This window comes from Heloderma suspectum, chromosome 6 (genome assembly GCF_057233095.1).
Source record: "Heloderma suspectum isolate Gila_16-S chromosome 6, 16-S_ref, whole genome shotgun sequence".
Classification (NCBI taxonomy): Eukaryota; Metazoa; Chordata; class Lepidosauria; order Squamata; family Helodermatidae; genus Heloderma; species Heloderma suspectum.
Window position 1 is genome coordinate 90,968,144 of NC_139463.1, and position 22,989 is coordinate 90,991,132.

Consider the following 22,989-nt stretch of genomic DNA (forward strand, 5'->3'; position numbering starts at 1 on the left):
TGGAGAAGGTTTATACAGATATATAAAATTAGGTTCTGCAGGTCATGTGGTGATTACTGGTAAGATCTGCAGCTGCTCCCATGGCTGGCGAAAAGAGCCCGCATACTTTGCCCAAGGATGGAAAACACTTCTGAAAACAGCTGGATTTTAGATTTGCAAAAATGGGAAATCCAACATTTTCTTCATTTTTGCTCCCTTGCTCAATGTGACTAAATTTTGGCTCATTTAATCTGGATCCACCTCAAGGTCCTGATTTCAGACAAATTTCTGCCCTAATGATAACAGCATAAACTCCATGCATCTATTCCAATGAACAGACATATCTGGGACTTGGGTCCACCATGCTGCCACTGACAACAATTTAACTCCAAGGCAGTGGTGAAGCTGGAACTAGCCATTGCATAGGATATGCTAGAGTTCAGTTTAGTTAGTCCAGTTGAAACAAATAGCAGTTAAATAAGTCATGTTATTTGATTCCAGCAAATTTAAATTGTGACTTGGGAAATTTGGGCCTAGATGATAACAACATGAAAAATGTGAGTGGAGGCTCAGAGTTTGTAATCTTGGATATGTGTGAGCATCATTGTGCCATTTCAAAGAATAAAATATACCATGCTAGGTTGCATGACTATATATATTATGTAATTAGGGATGTTGTGGTAAACTTCCAAGTTAAGATTCTGGAGTTATGTGAAAACAGGGCAGAAGACTGAGGTCATTAAACATCATTATCTCAGTGCAATAATAAGCCATGTCATGTGTAGGACAGCAGTAGCAGCCTATTTGGTGCCATCTGTTATTGAGCACTTTCAGGATGATACCACTGGTCTGTGCCAACAGCCAATTTACCTAACCATTGATTGACCAGATACAACTTCCCAAACATTCTGAAACATACTTTCTAATTGGTAATACTCGACTTCATTTGTTTATTTATGGACTAGGTATTGCCTCTTTCTGTATGCACTGACAGTTGCCACCCTGGTCATTACAGGAGAAAGCAGGATGGGAAGCCTTTTTGCTGTTACGCATGCATCCCGTGTCCAGAAGGGAAGATTTCCAACCAGAATGGTAAGAAATGTAGCATATGGAATTATCTTATGATCCCCAGAAACATACAGGATAAATCCAAATATGCATCATGGTGGTTAGAGCAGCATACACAGCAAGTCGATTACACTCCCAAACCCAAACGAGTTAATCCACACTCTCTTGGTATTTGGTAAATTTTCTGGGGATGTACGAAAGTCACTTACCTTTTCAAAGGGCGACATTCGCAGTGAGGGGGAGGGGCTCTGTCCCTCCCTCCGAAATTCTCTTTGGCCGGCTCCACTCCATGGCAATTCCGCGGAGCCGCCGGCCAGGGGCATCCGCAGCCGGACATCCGGCCACTGGGAAGCCGGCAGGGAAGCAAATGGTGGCAGCCATAGCCGCCGCCATTTGCGTCCCTGTATTTTGTCATGATAGGCTACGTAAATATTTACATAGCCTATCATGGCAAAAAACCAACCAAACAAACAGCGAACGCAAATGGCAGCGGCTACAGCAGCCGCCATTTGCGTTCCCTTTATTTTTTGGCCATGATAAGCTACGGAAATATTTACGTAGCCTATTACGGCAAAAGAGATGGGCGCAAATGGTGGCCACTATGCCATTTGCGCCCCTCTCTTTTGCCGTAATAGCCTATGTAAATATTTATGTAGGCTTGTTTGTTCAGTCGTTAAGTCATGTCCGACTCTTGGTGACCCCATGGACCATAGCACGCCAGACCTTCCTGTCCTCCGCTCTCTCCCGGAGCATGCTGAAGTTCATATTCATTGCATCAGTGATGCTATCTAGCCATCTCATCCTCTGCCGTCCCCTTCTCCTTTTGCCTTCAGGGTCTTTTCCAGTGAGTTTTCTCTTCACATTCTATGTATTTACATAGGCTATCACGGCCAAAAAACAAGGAACACAAATGGTGGCCACTGTAGCCGCCGCCATTTGCATTCCCTTTTTTTTCCATGATAGGCTACGTAAATACCTAAAAAATACTTTATTTTTTTCCGTGATAGCCTATGTAAATACTTACGCAGCCTATCACGGCTTCCGCAGGGACGCAAATGGCGTCCCTGTGTTAGCCGTGATAGGCTATGTAAGTATTTACGTAGCCTATCACGGCTATAATGAAGAAGTGAATGGCGGCCATGGACACGTGGTGGCAATGGGGCTTTGTTCTGCCACCCCCGTGGTGGGGGGGCAACGGGGCTTCATTATGCCACGGCTTTCGGGGGGCCGAATGCACTGGCATTCGGCCTCACCAAGATCTGTGGCGGAATTCTCTGACATCCCTAAAAATTTCCAAAGCAATTGTGATGTAACCCCAGGAGAAGCTATTCAAATGGATACACTCACACTTCAGCTTAAAACATGTCACTGAAAGGATATATCTGGATGTGGCCGTAGGCACTGCAGACCATGACATACTTACTTGGGAGAAAGTCACATGGAACATAATACAGCTTGCATCTGAGTAGATATGTGTAGCATTGCACTGTTGAATACATTTAACATCATGCTAAATGTATTCAACATTTGCTTCATCATGGCTATAGACATGATCAGGAGAAAGGACTATGTTATGTTCCTGTGAAACATGCACAGCTGATCCATGTGTAGATCCGAGGGGAGCACTGGTAGGGATGTAGGAAAGTCACTTACCTTTTTGAAGGGTGACATTCGCGGTGGGGGGAAGGCGCTCCGTCCCTTCCCCTGAAATTCTCTCCAGCCACGGAGATATTCCGCAGAGCCACCAGCCAGTGCCGCCCACAGCCAGACATCCGGCCGCTGGGCAGCCTGCAGGGATGCAAATGGCAGCTGCCGTAGCCACCATTTGCATCCCTGTATTTTGCCATGATAGGCTACATAAATATTTACTTAGCCTATTACGGCAAAAAAAAAAGGGAACGCAAATGGCAGCCACTACGCCATTTGTGTTCCTTTTTTTTTTTTTTTTGCCGTAATAGCCTATGTAAATATTTATGTAAGCTATCACAGCAAAAAAAAAAAGGGAATGCAAATGGCGGCCACCGTAGCTGCCATTTGCATTCCTTTAGTTTTGCCATGATAGGCTACATAAATACGTAGCCTATCACGGCTTCTGCAGGGACGCAAATGGCATTGCTGTGTTAGCCATGATAGGCTACATAAGTATTTACATAGCCTATCATGGCTATATGGAAGAAGCGAATGGTGGCCGTAGATGTGGCCACCATTTGCAATACAGTGCAGACGGCAGCAGGTAGGTGCCCTGTTCCAGGCCCATTTTGTGGGATGGGGGGTGGGGGGCTTTGTTCCACCACGGATTTCGGGAGGCCAGATGCACTGGCATTTGGCCTCACTGAGATCCATGGCGGAATTCTCTGACATCCCTAAGCACTGGCAACAGAGAAGTACAGGGGGTAGGCTTTGATAGCCTCCTTCCAAAACTGATATCTATAGGTACAGCACATATATTATTTATTCCCATGAGAGAGATATGGAAGCCATTGTATGGAGAAAACTACATGTGCAGTACTGCCAGGCATGTAATAGCAATGAGCCTTACATAGGAAGAAAAAAAGGTGGCCTGCAATTTGGACTACAGGAGTTAGGGAATAAAACCCAGACACTCCGATGTCAACTTTGTCTCACATTGAAGCCACATTTTGGAAAGATGACTAACTGAAATTCTATGCATGTTTACTCAGACATATGGGCTTTTAAATGGGGTTTATTTTATTTCTGAGTAGACAGACTCAGGATTGCACACCCATTAAAGATTTCTCTGAAGTTCAAAAGCTTCAAAGTAACAATGTTCAGCTATACATAGGGTGAAACAGGTTCAAGGATTGGTAATTTTTATTAACTTCTTCAAATATTTGTGTGTTTGTTTCTTGTTTTCTTTAAGCTTCAATAAGATGTCCAATATAATATTGATAGGTGGGTGCCCTACATCAACAAAATAAGAAAGATTACTAATTCTCATCCTTTTTATAATATATATATTACTATGAATCTAGATACAGAAAACAGCCTGGGAATGTGTTGTCCAGAAAGGATCCCTCTCCCTTAGAAATGGCAGCCCATTTCCACATTAGAAGGGAAACAATAGTGAACAACTTTCCAGGGGCTATTTGTTAGCCAATGTGTATCTGGAATGTTTATCATTATTACAAACTTGTTATTGTGGTTAACAGTCAAGATGCCATAGATCTTAACTGAGTTTTTAAGAGCTTCAGCTACTGGGTGGCATAGAAGTGTAATTAATTTGTGATACAGCATGAGACTTTGTGATACAGCATGAGAAGGTCCTTATTCTAATTAACAACAACAAAATCTAAAAATCAAGGTTGGTGCATTCAAGCACATAACTAGACTAGACCTATTTCTCTGGAGTGTAACAGCTGTAGCTATTCTTAGGGATGTACAAAAGTCACTTACCTTTTCAACGGGGTGATTCACGGTGGGGGGAAGGCGCTCCGAAATCCTAATCTGGCTGGCTCTGCTCCGTGGAGGTTCCGCAGAGCCATTTCCCACCATTTTTGTTCCCTTTTTTTCACTGTTTTAGCCTACATAAATATTTACGTAAGCTATTACGGTGAAAAAAAGGGGAACACAAATAGCGTAGTGGGCGCTACTTGTGTTCCTTTTTTTTGCACTGTTTTAGCCTATGTAAATATTTATGTAAACTATTACGGCGAAAAAAAATGGAACGCAAATAGTGCCCACTACGCTATTTGCATTCCCCCTTTTTTTTTGCTGTAATAGCTTACATAAATATTTACGTAGGCTATAACAATGAAAAAAAGGGAACGCAAATGGCGGCCGCCATAGCTGCTGCCATTTGTGTATGCTGTTTTTTTTTTTTTTTTAGCTTGCCATGATAGTCTATGTAAATACTTACGTAGCCTATCACAGCCTCCACAGGGATGCAAATGGCGTCCCTGCGTTAGCCGTGATAGGCTACGTAATTATTTACGTAGCCTATCACAGCTATGATGAGGAAGCAAATGGTGGCCGCAGTGCGGCTGCCATTCACAAGTCAGCGCGGATGGCAGCAGGTAAGTGCTCCATTTTGCGTGCCTTTCATGGGGTGGTGGGGGTGGGGGCTTCATTCTGCCACGGATTTCGGGGGGCCAAATGCACTGGCAATCGGCCTCACCGAGATCCATGGTGGAATTCTCTGACATCCCTAGCTATTCTTTATTTCATTCATAACTTCCTTTGTAAAGGCAATAGCTGTACTCCAGCAGGAGGTTACATTCCTCTATTTCCAGGCATTTGATAGCATATAATAAGTGTTTTTAATAGGTCCTGGGATTTTTATTGTTGTCTGTTTAAAATTATTTTTCTATGCATATATGTTAATGTTTTTATATTACATTGTTGTATTGTATTTTTAGAGTATTGATTTTTATAAAACACCCAGAGAGCTTTGTCTTTTGGAAGGCATAGAAAGGTAATAAATGCATGCATCAGTGGTCACCTCTCCTGGCACCATTTCTGCTATAATCCCTGCATGGGGAAAAACAAACATATAAAAAGTTAGAAAAAAATGAAAATGAATACTTCTGTTTTCAGACATGGATGACTGCCTTGAATGCCCAGCTGATCAATACCCAAACAAGGACCGAGCCTCATGCAATCTCAAGATAGTAACTTTCTTGTCTTATGAAGAGCCTTTGGGGATCATCTTAACTGTCTTGGTACTTTCCTTTTCTCTGTTCACAGCTTTGGTGCTTGGAATATTTTTGAAGCACCATGATACCCCCATCGTCAAAGCAAACAACCAGAACCTCACCTACACTCTCCTCATTTCTCTCCTGCTCTGTTTCCTTTGTGCATTGCTTTTCATTGGCCCACCCCAAAAAGTGATGTGTTTCCTCCAACAAATTAGTTTTGGTATGGTCTTCACAGTGGCTGTGTCTTGTGTGTTAGCAAAAACTGTCACAGTAGTTCTGGCTTTCATGGCCATCAAGCCAGGAAGCAACATCAGAAAATGGTTGCGGAAAAGACTGACCAGCTCCATTGTCCTTTGCTGCTCCTTTATCCAAGCAGGTATTTGCACCGTGTGGCTGGCAACCTCTCCGCCATTCCCAAATGCTGACCTGCACTCAGTGACTGAAGAAAGTATACTCAAATGTAATGAGGGATCTGTTACTATGTTTTATTGTGTCCTGGGCTATATGGGCTTCCTGGCCATTGTCAGCTTCCTTGTGGCTTTCCTTGCTAGGAAGTTACCCAACAGTTTCAATGAAGCCAAGTTCATCACCTTCAGCATGTTGGTCTTTTGCAGTGTTTGGCTTTCCTTTGTCCCAACCTACCTGAGCACCAAGGGAAAATACACAGTAGCTGTGGAGATCTTTTCTATCTTTACCTCCAGTGCTGGATTGCTGGGTTCCATCTTTTTCCCGAAATGTTTCATCATTATTTTGAAGCCCGAACTAAACAATAAGGAAGAGCTCGTAAGGAGAAAACATTAAAAATGTAATGCAATTCAGAAAGATTTGTGAGTGTGCAATGGAATCCCCTTCCCACCTCCCATCTCTCATCCATCAACTGCCAACTACCTCTGCATAGAATGACAATTTAGAACTAATATTTTGAATTGAAGCATGCTTGAATAAAACTGCCAGTGATATTCATAAGCTTTCCCCCTTTCAGTTTCTCTTTCAGTAGTTTAGAGTGTTATTTTACTCCACTTCAAGCAATACAATGTCTTGGGCTAGCAGGGAGTTTGTGAAATGTTCATTACTGGAATTTCAAATGAAATTATGAAATGTTCAAACACTGGAATAAATTATCATTAATATTGGGGGATTTGTGAGAAAAGAAAAGAAAAAAGTCAGGCTCCATGAGGGCATCTTGACTCCACGCTCAAGAGTCCAGCCTTTGATCAGCTAGCTTAGAGCTGGTTTTATAATGCTAGGTCACCCTCTAGCGTCCAGTGCTGGTCTGAGTACTGTCAAATGACCCTATACAACCTCAAGATGTTCAGCTGACCCTCAAGGAGATTCAACAGGTCCTATAAAGCCCTCCTTTCAAAGCTGGTCTACATGAGCAACTTGCCTCATTGAGTAACTATGCACACTTCCTTGTGGCTGGTATTTGCTCAGCCTTTCCACATCCCATTCTACCTCTCCATTCAGGTATCATTCCTCCAGCCTGTTTGTGGCTCCTGCCTCTGTTCAATGTCACCATCACCTTACTGATGCCAGAACCAGACTCCATAACATTTTGTCACATGCTTGATCCCATGATGAATAGGAATCCACGGAGAAGGAAACTCTGGACAATTCTGGTGTTTACATCTGGACAAGTACTTAACCTCTTGTATTTTCAGTGTAGTGTAATTATGCTTGATCAAATCCACTTAAGATTTCACAAGGCTGACTCCCAATATTCCATTGTTGTTGTTCAGTCTTTAAGTCATGTCCGACTCTTGGTGACCCCATGGACCATAGCACGCCAGGCCTTCCTGTCCTCTGCTCTCTCCCGGAGTGTGCTCAAGTTCACATATTCATTGCATCGGTGATGCTATCTAGCCATCTCATCCTCTGCCGTCCCATTAGAGATCACTATTTCTTCTTGTTAGATTTAATGCCATAGAATTACTTGAAATGCTATTTTTGTCTTGCATCTCCCACTTCACTGTGAAAAGGGGTGGGGGTGGGGAGTTTGCAGGATCAGTTTCTTTTGGAGGACAAAACACCAGACATGTTCTTTTTCATCAGTTTGATGCCAACTATAGCAGTGTTTCTTGCTGTACTTGTCATTTGTATACTTGTCAATTTAATCTTCTCAACAGAGATGACTGTCCTTTACATAATATTCATTTTTGGTTGGTTGTGAGAGAGCAGACAACAGGCAGACAGTGTAAGATCCAAAGAAATGTCACTGAAGCCACAAGACTGAAACTGTTCCCTGTCCCCCAATACATAGGTCAAGATACTCATTACTTGCAAAAATGGGTGTGCTATGTTATACCCCTTGAGATGGAGAAAAACAGGAGTGTGGCAGTACCAGAGTTCTTCCCATTCTAGATTAACAGATCCCAGTGTGAAAGTAGGCCTGACTAGGCATTGTAAGTAGTTTAGTTCAGGCGAGGTGCCTGATGGCAGTGTGTGTGTGTGTGTGTGTGTGTGTGTCTGACCATGAGAAGGTAATTGTAACTTGCTCATATGCAAGAAATTCCTATCCACTAAAGTTACTCATCCCTAAAGATAAGAAGGCCGCTGTGCTGATAAGACTGTTACTGAGTACTAATTGGTTTCTGAACATGTGTAGTGTGTTTTCTTTGTTCTCCAACTTTCAGTCTGTATAAATGGATCCTGTTCCTTTTATTTGGGGGAGACACAGTTTCATCTGTCTCTCCCATGGCCATTATGTGCTTTAATAAATTCCTGACTGTTCAGCCTAACCTGCCTTGGATATTTCCTTAACAATTTGGTGCCATGACTTGGATCCCAAATGCTGAGGAGAATTGAACCAATTTGGGCCGCCGTTCACTGAACATCCCAGAAGCAAGCGCTAAGTAAGAGACCTTTTGAAATCTCTAAGTCTGGGGCTCAGTGTGAGGCTGCCCATGGGACAATTCTACCTTGGCTGATGGGATACTGCCTTTAAAGAGACAGTCAGTAATTTAAGCACTTAGTAAGTGTTTGTTTTGTTTAGGGTTTTGGGGGGGGTACAGTGGTCTATGGGATATAGCATCAGGTGAATGGGAGTTGCCTTGTTTGAATTGAGGAAAACAATAAAACAAGAATTGCCTGGTATGAATTGAGGTAAAAAAGGAGCAGGGCCAATTATAGTCTCTGGAACCTTGTGTGAGTGAGTTTTCCTTTTTCTCTCCATGGTATGAACCGGCTGACAAGGCACGGACCTCCTGAATAAATCATTCCTGAATGAACAGAAATTGAAGTGAGTGACCCGACCTTTCCTTCACTCCCTGCCATGGTATGAACTCCCTTGACTGATGGTGCCTCTAATTCAGTGGGAGTCAGTCTCTGTACCTTGGAATTTGGCAGGGCCTTTCATTTCTCGCAACCTGTGGAGACCTCCTGATTATTTTCCTGTGTGCTCCTGTATGAACTGAGGATGGGGTGGGATTCTTCCAAATAAATTCCACAGTCCAAAAAAGGACACCTTCAATGTACATCTACAGGAATTATGGACCTAAGACACGCAAGTTTTGGAGAAATGGAAATTGAACTTGACCCATCCAAACAATTTCCTTTGGTTGGGACCTTTGATTTGGACAAAAGTGTGCATTTAAAGGGAGCCTTGGAATCTTGAGGTCCAAGATGGCACAGGGTCCATGAGAATGCATTCTTTGATTGGTATGTTGAGGTGCCCCTCCCCTCCATCACCTATGTCCTGGGGAGTGGAATCTTAAGGACTCCCAAGAAAAACTGAAAGACTAGGCCAAATTTTGAAACATCAGAGAAAAGTCAAAGACGTTTAGAGAAGAATTGCAAGCAGCGATCACTTGTTAAAATCCTAATTGTGCTAGCATGAACCAACTCATGAGAATTATTTTGCCCCAAGAAGTGTGCACTAGATTAAAAGAACAAGCAAATTGGCCAAATCAAGAACCAGCTGACCTTAATACTTTAGATCAAGTGCACATCAGAAGCTGCAGAAAACAGATTAGGCTAAAAAAAAAAAGATTATCAATTAAGCAAAACAAAAGCGAGACAACAGCAGATTACATGGATTATCTAAAGATGTTTTTGGAAGAAAATGTTCCAGCATGGCTGCCACTTTTCTGTAGCCAAGTTGAGCATTAGAAAAATTAGTGTCTCCACCAGCCTGGCCAGCTGATGGAAACACTTCACACCTCCGAGCAGCTCCCCCCTCCTCCCTTTCCTTCTCAAAATTTCTAAGACAGCTGAGAGGTTTGTAACTTTTTCTTTCTATTGACCAGAGACCTTTTGTGTAAACTTAGTCATACTATCTTTGCTCCCTGACAGAATATATTCAGATCTTCCTGAGCCACTTTCCTATTCTTCCGAAGCTGAATCTGCTTCCACTGCTCCTAAACAAACACTGTTCTAAAAAAACTTGGGCTTCCCAATTATTCCGTTCACTCTCTCCTGTTATGAATATATATATATATATATATATATATATATATATATATATATATTGCTCTTAGTGTGCTTGCCTGAAAGCATGGAAATAAAAACTGACCAGTAACATATTACAGTACTTTCCTTGATTCTTCAGCTGCTGCCCACCTTGTTCAAGTCCCTGAAAAGATAGTGTTAAGTTCTCCTTTAAGTCTTTGTGTACCTCACTCAGTAGCAGCATTTCTACATAAAACAAAGACCACACCTATCTCAATCATGCCTCTCCAGGTATGAAATGTTGCTTCTCTCTAGCAGTCATAGTACGCTATACTCTAAATCCTGCTTCTTTGCTACCTGAAGGTACAACTAGGGATGTAGGAAAGTGACTTACCTTTCGCGGATTATGTTGATGGGGGGGAGGCGTTCTGTCCCTCCCCCCAGAACCCTCGACGGGGGGGAGGCGATCCGTTCCTCCCCCCTGGAATCCTCGATGGCCGGATGTGCTCCGCGGCAGCTCTGCAGAGCAGCCAGCCAGGCCCAGCCCAGCCCAGAGCCATCCGCAGCTGGATTTCCGGCCGCAGAGGGCTCTGGGGAAAAAACAAAAACAAAACATATATGCAAAATGGCAGCGGCTATGGCTGCTGCCATTTGCATTCCTTATTTTTGACTGTCTGAATCTACATAAATATTTACGTAGACTATGACGGTGAAAATAAAGGGGAACGCAAATAGCCTAGCGGGCACTATTTGTGTCCCTTTTTGATTCACCATTTTAGCCTATGTAAATATTTACGTAGGCTAAAATGGCCGTAGCCGCGGCCATTTGCATACGTGTTTTTTTTTTTTTAAAAAAAACTACCCAGCCATGATAGGCTACATAAAGATTTACGTAGCCTATCACGTCTTTTTCTTTTTTTAACAAGACTGCAAATGGCGGCGGCGGCAGCTGGCCGGAAGACCATCCACCGCCGCAGCCGCTGCCACCCGGAAGATCCACCCCAGGTAAGTCTCGTCCCGGGGGGGGGATCCACAGGGTGGCGGGGGGTGGCAGGCCTTTCCGCCATGGAGTTCGGGGGCCGAATGCACTGGCATTCAGCCTCACCGAGTTCCATGGTGGAATTCTCTGCCATCCCTAGTAAGGATGGACGAAAGTCCCTTACCTGGTCCCACAGCTGTTTTTGGTGTGGGGGGGAGGTGCTCCATTTCTCCCCCCAAAATTCATGGCAGGGGGGAGGCGCCCCACCCCTCCCGGCCGAAATTCAGGCCGGGGGGGAAGCGCCCCATCCCTCGCCACCAAAATTTAGGCTGGGGGGGAGCGCCCCGTCTCCCCAGCTGCGAAATAAAAAAGTAAATTGGGGGAAAAAAATGTGATAGGCTACGTAACGATTTACGTAGCCTATCACTGCTAGATTTTGAAAGTCAGCCATGATAGGCTACGTAAATCTTTATGTAGCCTATCATGGCTGACTTTGAAAAAAAAAAAGCATGTACGCAAATGGCGTCGCCCATGGGCGCCGCCATTTGCATACGCGCTTTTTTCCCCCCAAAGTCAGCCGTGATAGGCTACGTAAAGATTTACGTAGCCTATCATGGCTGACTTTGAAAATTTAGCCGTGATATGCTATGTAAATCGCTACGTAGCCTATCACATTTTGTTTTGTTTTGTTTTACTTTACGGGGAAATGGTGGCGGCGGCAGCCGGTCGGAAGACCGGCCGCCGCCCCAGCCACCGCCGAAACACCACTGAAACGCCGCCAGGACCCGCTGCTGAGAGGGACATTCGACAGAGGTAAGTACCATCACGGGGGGAGCAGGGGGCGGAGATTTTCCCCAAGAATTTCAGGGGGCAGAATGCGTTGGCATTCGGCCTCCCGGAGATTTGTGGAGAAATTCTCTGCCACCCCTAGATGTGAATTAGGGGTGGACGAAAGTCACTTACCTGTCCTCGAAGCTTGTTCGCGGTGGGGGGAGAGGTGCTTCGCTGCTCCCCCCACGAAGTTCAGGCCGGGGGGGAGGCTTCCCGCCTCGCCCGGCCGAAATTCAGGTCGGGGGGGAGGCTTCCCGCCTCGCCCGGCTGAAATTCAGGCCAGGGAGGGGCGCCTCGCCTCGCCCGGCTGCGAACTCCAATTTTTTATTTTTTTTTTAAAAACGCCCCCATGATAGGCTACGTGACGATTAACGTAGCCTATCACAGCTAGATCTGCAAAGTCAGCCATGATAGGCTACGTTAATCGTCATGTAGCCTATCACGGGGGCATTTTTTTTTATTTTATTGGAATGGCGGGGGCGGCAGCTGGTCGAAAGACTGACTGCCGCTCCCACCCTGGACTAACACCCGCCGAACCGCCGGACCCGCCGCCGGGAGGGACATTCGTCCAAGGTAAGTCCCGTCCCGGGGGGGTGCGGGGGGCGGAGGTGCGGAGAATTTCTCCCCGAAATTTGTTCGGGGGGCCGAACATGTTGGCGCTCGGCCCCCCGAAGTTTCAGGGAGAAATTCTCCGCCATCCCTAATGAGAATGAGATTTTAAAGTGGTCTAAGTATGTGTTAACTTTTACTGAAAGTCAGTGGTGAGATATATTTGTATACTGAGGTAACAGTGGATTTGAAATCCTATGTGTTGTGCATTGTCCCATTGTTGTGTTAGTTATTGTTATTTTCTTGCTTTGTCTTTTTGCTTTGTTTGGAGCCTAGCAAGCTTAAATATGCTTAACAATAAATAAGCTTAACAAAAATATGATTTGTTTTAATTGTTTAATAAACAGCTGCATATAGAATCTGTGAAAATTCAAGGAGAGAGTGTATTAGATTTAGTTTTAGAAGACTGGCAAGCAGTCAGGTGTGAATTTGCCCAGAATTATATGCAGTAATAATGCAGTAATCAATAGCACAAGTATGCTGATTTGCTAGAAAGTTAGCAATTTTCATGATTTTAGAGTTGGTTCTCATAGCTGTATTCACATAGAGTGAAAGCCACATTTTTCCCTACTCACAGAAGCTAAAATAATGCACTGTACTCACTCTTCACATTGTATACCTTCTGACTGATAAGGAATGCTTCTTTCTATACTGTGAGAAAACTTATTTTGCTGCCCAAAGAGAAAAGCCTTGATAGGGATGTCAGAGAATTTCTCCTCGAATCTCAGGGAGGCCGAATGCCAGCGCATTCGGCCCCCCAAAATTGGTGGAGAAACGGTCTGCACCCCCCATCCCCCCCAGGACGGGACTTACCTTGTGCGAATGTCCCTGGCGGCGGCGGCTCTGGTGGCGGTTTCGTGGCGGTCCGGCGGTGGTGGCTGCGGCGGCCGGTCTTCTGACTGGCTGCCGCCGCCATTTCCAAGTTAAAAAAACCAAACAAACAAAAAAACATGATAGGCTACGTAAAGATTTACGTAGCCTATCATGGCTAGATTTTTAAAAACACCATGATAGGCTACGTAAATGTTTATGACATAAATATTTACGTAGCCTAACACGGCTGAGTGAAAAAAACAACAACAACCGCGTGTATGCAAATGGCGGCGCCTATGGGCTCCACCATTTGCATTCCTTATTTTGGCACGTGTAGTCTACATAATCATTTACGTAGACTACGGCGAAAGTAAGGGGAATGCAAATAGCGTTCCCCTTATTTTCGCCGTAGTCTACGTAAATGTTTACGTAGACTACACATGCCAAATTAAGGAACGCAAATGGTGGTGCCCATGGGCGCCACCATTTGCGTACGTGCAGTTTTTTTTTTCCCCTCAGCCGTGCTAGGCTACGTAAACATTTACATAGCCTATCACAGCTGACTGCAGGGACGCAAACGGCGGAGGCTACGGCCACCGCCATTTGCGTCCCGGCAGGACAGCAGGATTCGTGGCCGGAGGGATGGGGCGCCTCCCCCCCAGCCAGAATTTCAGGGGGGAGGGATGGGGCACCTCCCCCCCACCGCGAATCAAGCTTTGGGTTCAGGTAAGGGACTTTCATACATCCCTATTGGTGAAGGGGGGCCAGCAGTGCGTGTAGTTTCTGACAGTTTTCTAACTTAGTGAGACTTGCTCTATAAAATCCTGAGTGAATTAGCATGTTATATGTTCTGTCTGAGAGAAAGAAAGTGCACCATCTGCTCAGATACCCAGCCCTGAAAAAAGTTAAGAGAGATGTAAGCTTTCTTTTAACATACAAATAGATTTCATGCAGATGAAGTAATGTTGTTCTTTTAAATATGTATTCGTAGTTGTATGAACAAAGCTTTGCAAATTCAACAGCATTTCCAGTGCCCCTACCATCCTCAGCCAGCAGAGCTGGTGGGGAAAAAAAGGTGGAATGGAGTCTTAAAGACCAAATTAGCCAAAATCTGTGCTAAAAATGGACTTAAATGGTGTGATTAGGGATGTCAGAGAATTCTGCCACGGACCCCAATGAGGCTGTATTCAAAAGGATCTAGTCTCTGGAGTCCATGGCAGAAAGGATCACTTACCTCCGCCTCCCTGCGGAATCCTCCCTGGCTGGATCCTCCCCGCCTGCAGCTCTGGAGCACCAGTGATAAGGCTGCCATTGCTGTGCCATATCCCTGACTGAGGATGACCTTGGACTCAAATGGCATCCACTACACCATTTGTGGCCATAAAGCTCTTAGATCAAGCTAAATGTAGCTGTAAATGGCTGCCTTTAGCTTAAACTAAGGGCTTTACTGCTGCAAATGGCATTTGCTACGTCGTTTGTGTCTGTGGTTTTTAATGTGATAGGCTAGCCATTCACAGCTGCATTTAGCTTAATCTAAGAGCTTTACGGCCACAAATGGCCTAGTGGATGCCATTTGCGTCCCGAGTCAGCCTCGGCCAGTGATACGGTACAGCAGTGGCGGCCATATCGCTGGTGCTCCGGAGCCAGCCAGTGGCTCCGCAGAATCACCACAGAGCAGAGCCGGCTGGCGAGGATTCCGGAGGGAGGGACAGACTGCCTCCCCCCAAGGGTGGATTCCCCACTGGAACAGCTGGTAGTGAACCTGCTCTAGTATCTGTGATGCTCTAACTTGGCCCTGCTGAGCACATGTGCCATTTTGCAGTGACAAACTGGACTCAGTCTCCATGAGATCCTGACAGGAAGACCCTGGGACTCCCATCTTCAGTAGGGATGGCAGAGAATTCCGCCACGGATCTCGGTGAGGCCAAATGCCAGTGCATTCAGCCCCCTGAACTCCGTGGCGGAATGGCCTGCCACCCCCCACCCCCCCGCGGATCCCCCCCCGGACGAGACTTACCTGGTGCGGATCTTCCGGGCAGCGGCGGCTGATCTTCCAACTGGCTGCCGCCATTTGCAGTGTTGGAAAAAAAAAAAGACGTGATAGGCTACGTAAAGATTTACATAGCCTATCATGGCTAGGTTTAAAAACAACAACAACAACAACAACAACATGATAGGCTACGTAAATCTTTACGTAGCCTATCACGTCTGACTTAAAAACAACAACAACAACAACAACAACGCGCATACGCAAATGGCGGCGGCTACGGCCACCGCCATTTGCGTTCCTTATTTTGGGCCGTCTTAGTCTACATAAATATTTACGTAGACTAAGACAGCCCCAAATAACGAACGCAAATGGCAGCAGCTGTAGCTGCCGCCATTTGTGTACGCTCATTTTGTTTTGTTCTTTTAAAGTCAGACGTGATAGGCTACGTAAAGATTTACGTAGCCTATCACGGCTGACTGCAGGGACGCAAACAGCGGCAGCTTCAGCCTCTGCCATTTGTGTCCCTGCTAGCCAGGGGCCGGATGTCCAGCTGCTGGCGGAGCCAGCCGGTGGCTCCGCAGAATTCCCGCAAGGATTCCGGGGGGAGGGACGGAGTGCCTCCCCCCCCAGTGGAACCCGGTGGAGCCAGGTAAGGGCAATTTCGTACATCCCTAATCTTCAGCACCTATTAAAGAACATCTTACTAACTTTCACTTAAGTGATGAGACTGTGTTGAACTATTGCCAAGCGTTAATGAAGTGTGTGAAGGCTTTAACTTCACAGGTTAAAAAGGTGCATCCAGACATTCCTATGGTACAGTGTCACAACCTGTAGCCTAGAGATTGAGTCCACATCAAAGTCTATCAGAAGAAGCCTTCCCTTGGGCATCATGGGAAAGGATCCCATCAGGTGCTGTTGACCACCCACACCACCGTAGGGCTGTAAAGACAAACCTACCTGGTTCCTTGAATCCCACTGAAAGAAAGTGTTGCCCCCTGGAGATGACATACCAAGAACCAGACAATGCTGGATGTAGGGATGTTGGAGAAATCCTCCACGGACTAGGGATGGTGGAGAATTTCTCCACGAATCTTTGGGAGGCCGAGTGCTGACGCATTCATCCCCCTGAAAGTGTTGGGTAAATTATCTGCCGGCTCCCAGCCCCCCCCCCCCCGGGATGGGACTTACCTTCGGCAAATGTCCCTCTCGGCGGCGGGTCCCGGCGGCGTTTCGGCGGCATTTCGGTGGGGGCGGGGGCTGCGGCCGGTCTCCTGACCGGCTGCTGCTGCCGCCTAGGGGTGGACGAAAGTCACTTACCTTTTCTCGCAGCTTGTTCGCGGTGGGGGGGAGCGCTTCGCTGCTCCCCCCGCGAAGTTCAGGCTGGGGGGGAGGCTTCCCGCCTCGCCCAGCCGAAATTCAGGCCGGGGGGGAGGCTTCCCGCCTCGCCCAGCCGAAATTCAGGCCGGGGAGGAGGCTTCCCGCCTCGCCCGGCCGCGAACACGAAAGTAAAAAAAAAAAAAAAAGTCCCCTGATAGGCTACATGACGATTCACGTAGCCTATCGTGGCTAGATCTGGAAAGTCAGCCATGATAGGCTACGTCAATCATCACGTAGCCTATCACGGGTGACTTTAAAAAAAAAAAGCACGTACGCGAATGGCGGCCCCCATAGGGAGCCGCCATTCGCGTTCCTTATTTAGTTGCTGTAGTCTACGTAAATGTTTACGTAGACTACGGTGAAAATAAGGGCAACGCAAATAGCGTTGCCCTTATTTTCGCCGTAGTCTACGTAAACATTTACGTAGACAACAGCGACCGAATAAGGAATGGGAATGGTGGCTCCCTATGGGGGCCGCCATTATCCGTACACACTTTTATTTTATTTTTTTTTAAGTCACCCGTGATAGGCTACGTGACGATTCATGTAGCCTATCATGGCTGACTTTGCAAATCTAGCCATGATAGGCTACGTGAATCGTCACGTAGCCTATCAGGGGATGTTTTTTTGTTTTTTTCTTTGATTGCAATGGCGGCGGCAGCAGCCGGTCGAAAGACCGGCTGCCGCTCCTGCCCCGCTCGAACACCGGACAAACCGCCAGCCGGACCCGCTGCCGGGAGGGACATTCAGGGAAGGTAAGTCCCATCCCGGGGGGGGGCGGGGGGGGTGCGGAGGATTTCTCCCCGAAACTTGTTCGGGGGGCCAAACACGTTGGCGCTCGGCCCCCCGAAGTTTCGGGGAGAAATTCTCCGCCATCCCTACTGCCGCCATTACAAAATAAAAAGTACAGTAAAAAAAAAACACCCGTGATAGGCTATGTGACGATTTACATAGCCTATGATGACTAGATTTCCAAAGTCAGCCATGATAGGCCACGTAAATCATCACGTAGCCTATCACGGGTGACTTTAGGGGGAAAAAAAGCCTGTACGCAAATGGTGGCGCCCCATGGGCGCCGCCATTTCCGTTCCTTATTTGGACAGGGGTAGTCTACGTAAAGATTTACGTAGACTACGGCGAAAATAAGGGAACCCTATTTGCGTTGCCCTTATTTTCGCCGTAGTGTACGTAAATCTTTACGTAGACTAGACATGCCAAAATAAGGAATGCAAATGGTGGCTCCCATGGGGCGCCCCCATTTGCGTACGCGCTTTTTTCCCCCCAAAGTCACCTCTGATAGCCTACGTGACGATTTACGTAGCCTATCAGGGCTGACTTTGGAAATCTAGCCGTGATAGGCTACGCAAATCGTTACGTAGCCTATCATGGGTGTGTGTGTGTGTGTGTGGTTTTTTTTTTACTTTTTTTTCGCGGCCGGGGAAACGGGCCGCTCCTCCCTGGCCTGAATTCCGCCAGCGAGGGATGGGGCGCCTCCCCCCCCGGACTGAATTTTGTCTGGGTGAGGCGGGGTGCCTCCCCCCCTTGCCTGAACTTCGGGGGGAGGACCGAAGCACCTCCCCCCCACCGCGAAGCAAGCTGCAGGACAAGGTAAGTCCCTTTCATCCATCCCTACCACGGACCCCAATGAGGCCGGATTCTATTGAATCTGGCCCCCCGAAGTCCATGGAGGATCGGATCCCCTATCTTCTGCTGAAGGGCAAAGTCCTCACCAGTGGATCCTCCCTGCAACCAGCTCCAAAGCCCCAGCAATATGGCTGCCATGGCCATATCGCTGGGGTAGGTAAGGTGAGTCTCCGGATGCAAATGGCATCTGGGATGCCATTTGCAGCCATAAAGGTCTTAGTTTAAGGTAAATGCAGCCATAAATGGATGGAGTTCCTAGGGAACTCCGTCATGCCCCCTCTTTAATGAGCTTCGGTCGTGCATTAAAAATGTGGTTGTTCAGGCAGGCATTTGGGGTGGGTTAGGGTATTTTTTTAAAAAAAAATTATGGTAGAATTTTATTGTTTTAAATTGTTTTATGGTATGTTGTACATCGCCCAGAGTGGCTGGGTGACCAGCCAGATGGGCGATTAATAAATTTAATAATAATAAAAAAATGCATTTGCCTTAAACTAAAGCCTTTATGGCCGCAAATGGTGTCCTGGACGCCATTTGCGTCTGTGGTTGTCATTAATGTGATAGGCTACACAAATATTTGTGTATTTGTGCAGCCTAACATGTAAAAGCAGGGATGTCCTTTCAGCATCCACCAGAGGCACATTCTCATGATGTGGCCAAACTGCATCCTACTCCTGCTTGACATCTTCAGCTGCATGGAAGCGAAGAACACTTTCCTGAAAGTAGTGAACCAGATTCAAGTAGACTTGAATGTATCCAAATGCTAGATCTGCAGCCATGTGCCAGTCCATGCTCATAGAGGCATACCAATGATCCTAGTTCCACAAAATGAGATGGAGGGAGTGATCCTATGGCTGCTAGACAATGGCTAGACTGCCACAGGATATGCTGTTTTCCAGGAATCATTGAATCATGGAATAGTTGGGTTGGAAGGGGCCTACAAGACCATCAAGCCCAACCCCCTGCTCAATGCAGGAATCCAAGTCAGAGCATCCCCGACATCCCATGCTCCAAGGTCAGTTCCTGGAAAACTGACCTCCCCCCATGTCTGCGCTGCCTTAGAGGCAGTGCAGAGAAACCCCGTCCTCCACGTTTAGAACAGGAGCACAGAGTGGCTGAAAAGGGGTGGGGCTGGGGGCATTCCGGGGCAGGGAGAGAGGATCTGCCTTTATGACATAGAATCTACTAGTGTTTGATGATTCTGTGACAAATCCTATGTGTTGTACAGAGGCATGGCGGAGAATTCCGCCACGGATTTCAGTGAGGCCGAGTGCCAGAGCATTCGGCCCCTCGAAACCTGTGGCGGAAAGGCTTCTCAGCCCCCCACCCTGTGGAATCCCCCCCACCCCACGGAATCCCCCCTGGGACAAAGCTTACCTGGGGCGGATGTTCCGGCTGCGTGGCTCCGGTGGCGGCGGCGGCAGCTGGTCTCTCGGCTGGCTGCTGCGGATGCAAATGGCATTTGCATCCTGCCAGGCTGCCGTGATAGGCTACGTAAGTATTTACATAGCCTATCACAGCTATAATGAGGAAGCAAATGGTGGCCGTAGATGTGGCTGCCATTCGCAAGTCAGCACGGACGGCAGCAGGTAAGTGCTCCGTTTCACGCGCCTTTCGTGGGGTGGGGGGGTGGGGGGCTGCGTTCCGCCACAGATTTCGGGGGGGTGAATGCACTGGCATTTGGCCTTACTGAGATCCATGGCAGAATTCTCTGACATCCTTAAGATTAGGCTCATGTTATTCATTTCAAATGCTAACAGACCTGTCAAAACGGCAGGAATAAATAGGGTTAGGATGAAATATAACAACAAAGGGGTGGATGCAGAATAGGTTCATAATACTTTAGTCAAGATAAAATCAAGTTTTGATTTCAATGAGACCAAAGTGTGACTAACCTAACCTGAATCGGGGGTGTCACTTTGGCTTCTGCAGAAGTTTAGTAGCTTCAGTATAAAAAAGGATCCAATCAGCCTCCACAAACTTCTTTCACCCCTCCATTTTAATTTCTCCTAAATAGCTGTAGGACTCAAATTATTCCAAAAGAAAGGTGAGGACTCTGTGGAGTCATGACCAAGGAACTGCTGAGGCTTTAAATAGGTTCTACAGTTTAAAAAAAGCTAGAAAAGGCACTCAGCCACCTCACCTCATAAAGTCAATTTCAGTACGTGCAGTCCTTACAAACCCTCCACAGCCCCCTAAATTCCTCTAAAGTAAGTCCTACCTCTCTGAAAGGAGCCACTTGGCTTAGGGAATTCACTCTACCCCCCGACCCACTCATTTCCAATCACCATTCTTTTCTTCTTCCTTCCTCTATCCTGCTCCTTCTTTCTCTTCTGTATTCCACACAGAGCATATCTTGGGGAATTCTTAAAGAGAATTTACTTTGGTGGGCAAGAGAAGTTCTGAACTGTATTCGGCCTTATACAAACAGACAAGAGGGTTGTTTTTTCTCCCTCTCACTCAGGTCTTTCAGAAAAGTGGGTTCGCGTGGTTGCAGAGAAACAAATCTGGGGCTCTTTTGTTTGTCATTTTCCATTATCCAGCACTAGAAAGGGCTGTAGCTCAGTGGTAGAGCACATCCTTGGTAAGGATGGATGAAAGTCCCTTACCTGGTCCCACAGCTGTTTTCGGTGTGGGGGGGAGGCGCTCTGTTTCTCCCCCCGAAATTCTTGGAGGGGGGAGGCGCCCCACCCCTCCCGGCCGAAATTCAGGCCAGGGGGGGAGGCGCCCCCCCTCCTGGCCGAAATTCAGGCCGGGGGGGAGCGCCCTGTCTCCCCGGCCGTGAAATAAAAAAGTAAATTGAAAAAAAAATGTGATAGGCTACATAACGATTTACGTAGCCTATCACAGCTAGATTTTCAAAGTCAGCCGTGATAGGCTACGTAAATCTTTATGTAGCCTATCACAGCTAACTTTGAAAATCTAGCTGTGATAGGCTACGGAAATTGTTACGTAGCCTATCATGTTTGTTTGTTTGTTTTTACTTTACAGGGAAATGGCGGCGGCGGCAGCCGGTCGGAAGACCGGCCACCGCCCCCGCTGCCACCGAAACGCCGCTGAAATGCCACCGGGACCTGCCTGTGAGAGGGACATTCCACAGAGTCCCATCCTGGGGGGTGGCGGGGGTTGGCGGAGAATTTCCCCAACAATTTCAGGGGGCTGAATGCATTGGCATTTGGCCTCCTGGAGATTCGTGGAGAAATTCTCCGACATCCCTAACAGGAGGTCCCAGGTTCAATCCCCAGCATCTCCAGGTAGGGCTAGGAAAGAAAGTGGTCTGAAAACCTGGAAAGCCACTGCTGCCAGTCAGTTTCAACAATTCTGCACTAGATGGACCCAGGGTCTGACTCAGTATAAGGCAGCTTCCTATGCTCCTATGAACAGAAAGCTTTAATAAAAATAGGAGTTTGGGATTTGTTTTTTAAGGGGGGGAGAGATAAATACCACTCATTTATACAAGCCTATGTACGCCTACTCAGAAGTCTCATTATGTTTAACGAGGCTTACCTTCAGGGAAGTGTTCATACGATTCCAGTACAAGTTACTTTTGCAGGGAGGTTTGCACCCTGATGTTCTGCATGTTTACTTGGAAATAGGTCCTGAGTTGTGAGCTGTGAGTTGTGGTACTGCAGGCTTAATACAGTGCCTACCCAGTTCTGTCTAATGAATAATTGACTACCCTTTCAGCTCAGTCCAATGCATGTTTTGTCGTGTGTGTGTGTGTGTGCGCGCGCGTTTGTGCATGTTTATGAACTCTAGCTTCATTGGTGAGGGAAAGGCACTTAGTACATGATCAGAGTTTCTCCATAACTTAGCCCTAGTTTTGAAAACAGACTCATTGGCTGAATCCTGGTGAAGTTTTGGCACAAATGAAGTTATGGGGAGGAAGATACAATGAGAGCTTGTGCATAACAAGGAAAACATAGAATTGCACAAAACAAGACATCTGTTTTTATGAAGAGTTGCTGGAGGATGGTAGGATGAGGAAGGATGGTTGCATGGAGAATGTAGAACTGGTAGGGGGAGAATGGAAGCACTCAGTGGTGAAAGAAAAGCATTCTGCATATGCTCAGAGGAACTCTATATTTAAGAACATAAGAAGAGCCATGCTGCATCAGACCAAGGTCCTTCTAGTCCAGCATTCTATTCACACAGTGGCCAACCAGATGCCCATGGGAAACCCACAAGCAGTACATGAGTGCAATAGCACCTTCACACCATGTTCCCCTGCTGCTAACATTGGTGAATTGTAAATAAATTCCAGTAATTCTACATTTGCATGCATGAATATCCTTCAGGAACTTTGCAGGTTTCTAGCTTGGGGGACACCTCTAATGACCTGTGCATTTTCATCCAAACTTACCCCAAAACTATTGGGGAAGGGGGGAAGGGAAGGGAAAGCAAATCACTCCCTCCCTCAAATTGGAGAACTCCCCTTCCACATGAACTGCTGCACCTATCCTTCTGAAACTTTGCTGGTTTCTTACTTAGGGACAACTCTAGACTGTCTGTAATTTTCAGAACAATGGTCCACAAGGAAAATAGAGGGAAAAGTATGTCCTTTTTGGAAACCTCAAAATGTTAAGGCCACCCTTGCACAAAAACCCTTGTGGCTATCATTCTGAAATTTGGCAGACATTACCTCCTCTGATGGGGAAATG

At 46.6% G+C, this 22,989-nt stretch overlaps 1 protein-coding gene across 1 annotated transcript in view; it reads left to right on the forward strand.

Moving 5' to 3' along the window:
* Positions 1-22,989, forward strand: part of LOC146341801 (vomeronasal type-2 receptor 26-like) — a 77,538-nt gene that overhangs the window by 35,355 nt on the left and 19,194 nt on the right. The window contains exons 11-12 of the mRNA XM_084807692.1: positions 945-1,071; positions 5,602-6,485. Of these exons, the coding sequence (XP_084663818.1) occupies positions 945-1,071; positions 5,602-6,485 (1,011 nt within the window). The remainder of the gene's footprint in view (positions 1-944; positions 1,072-5,601; positions 6,486-22,989) is intronic.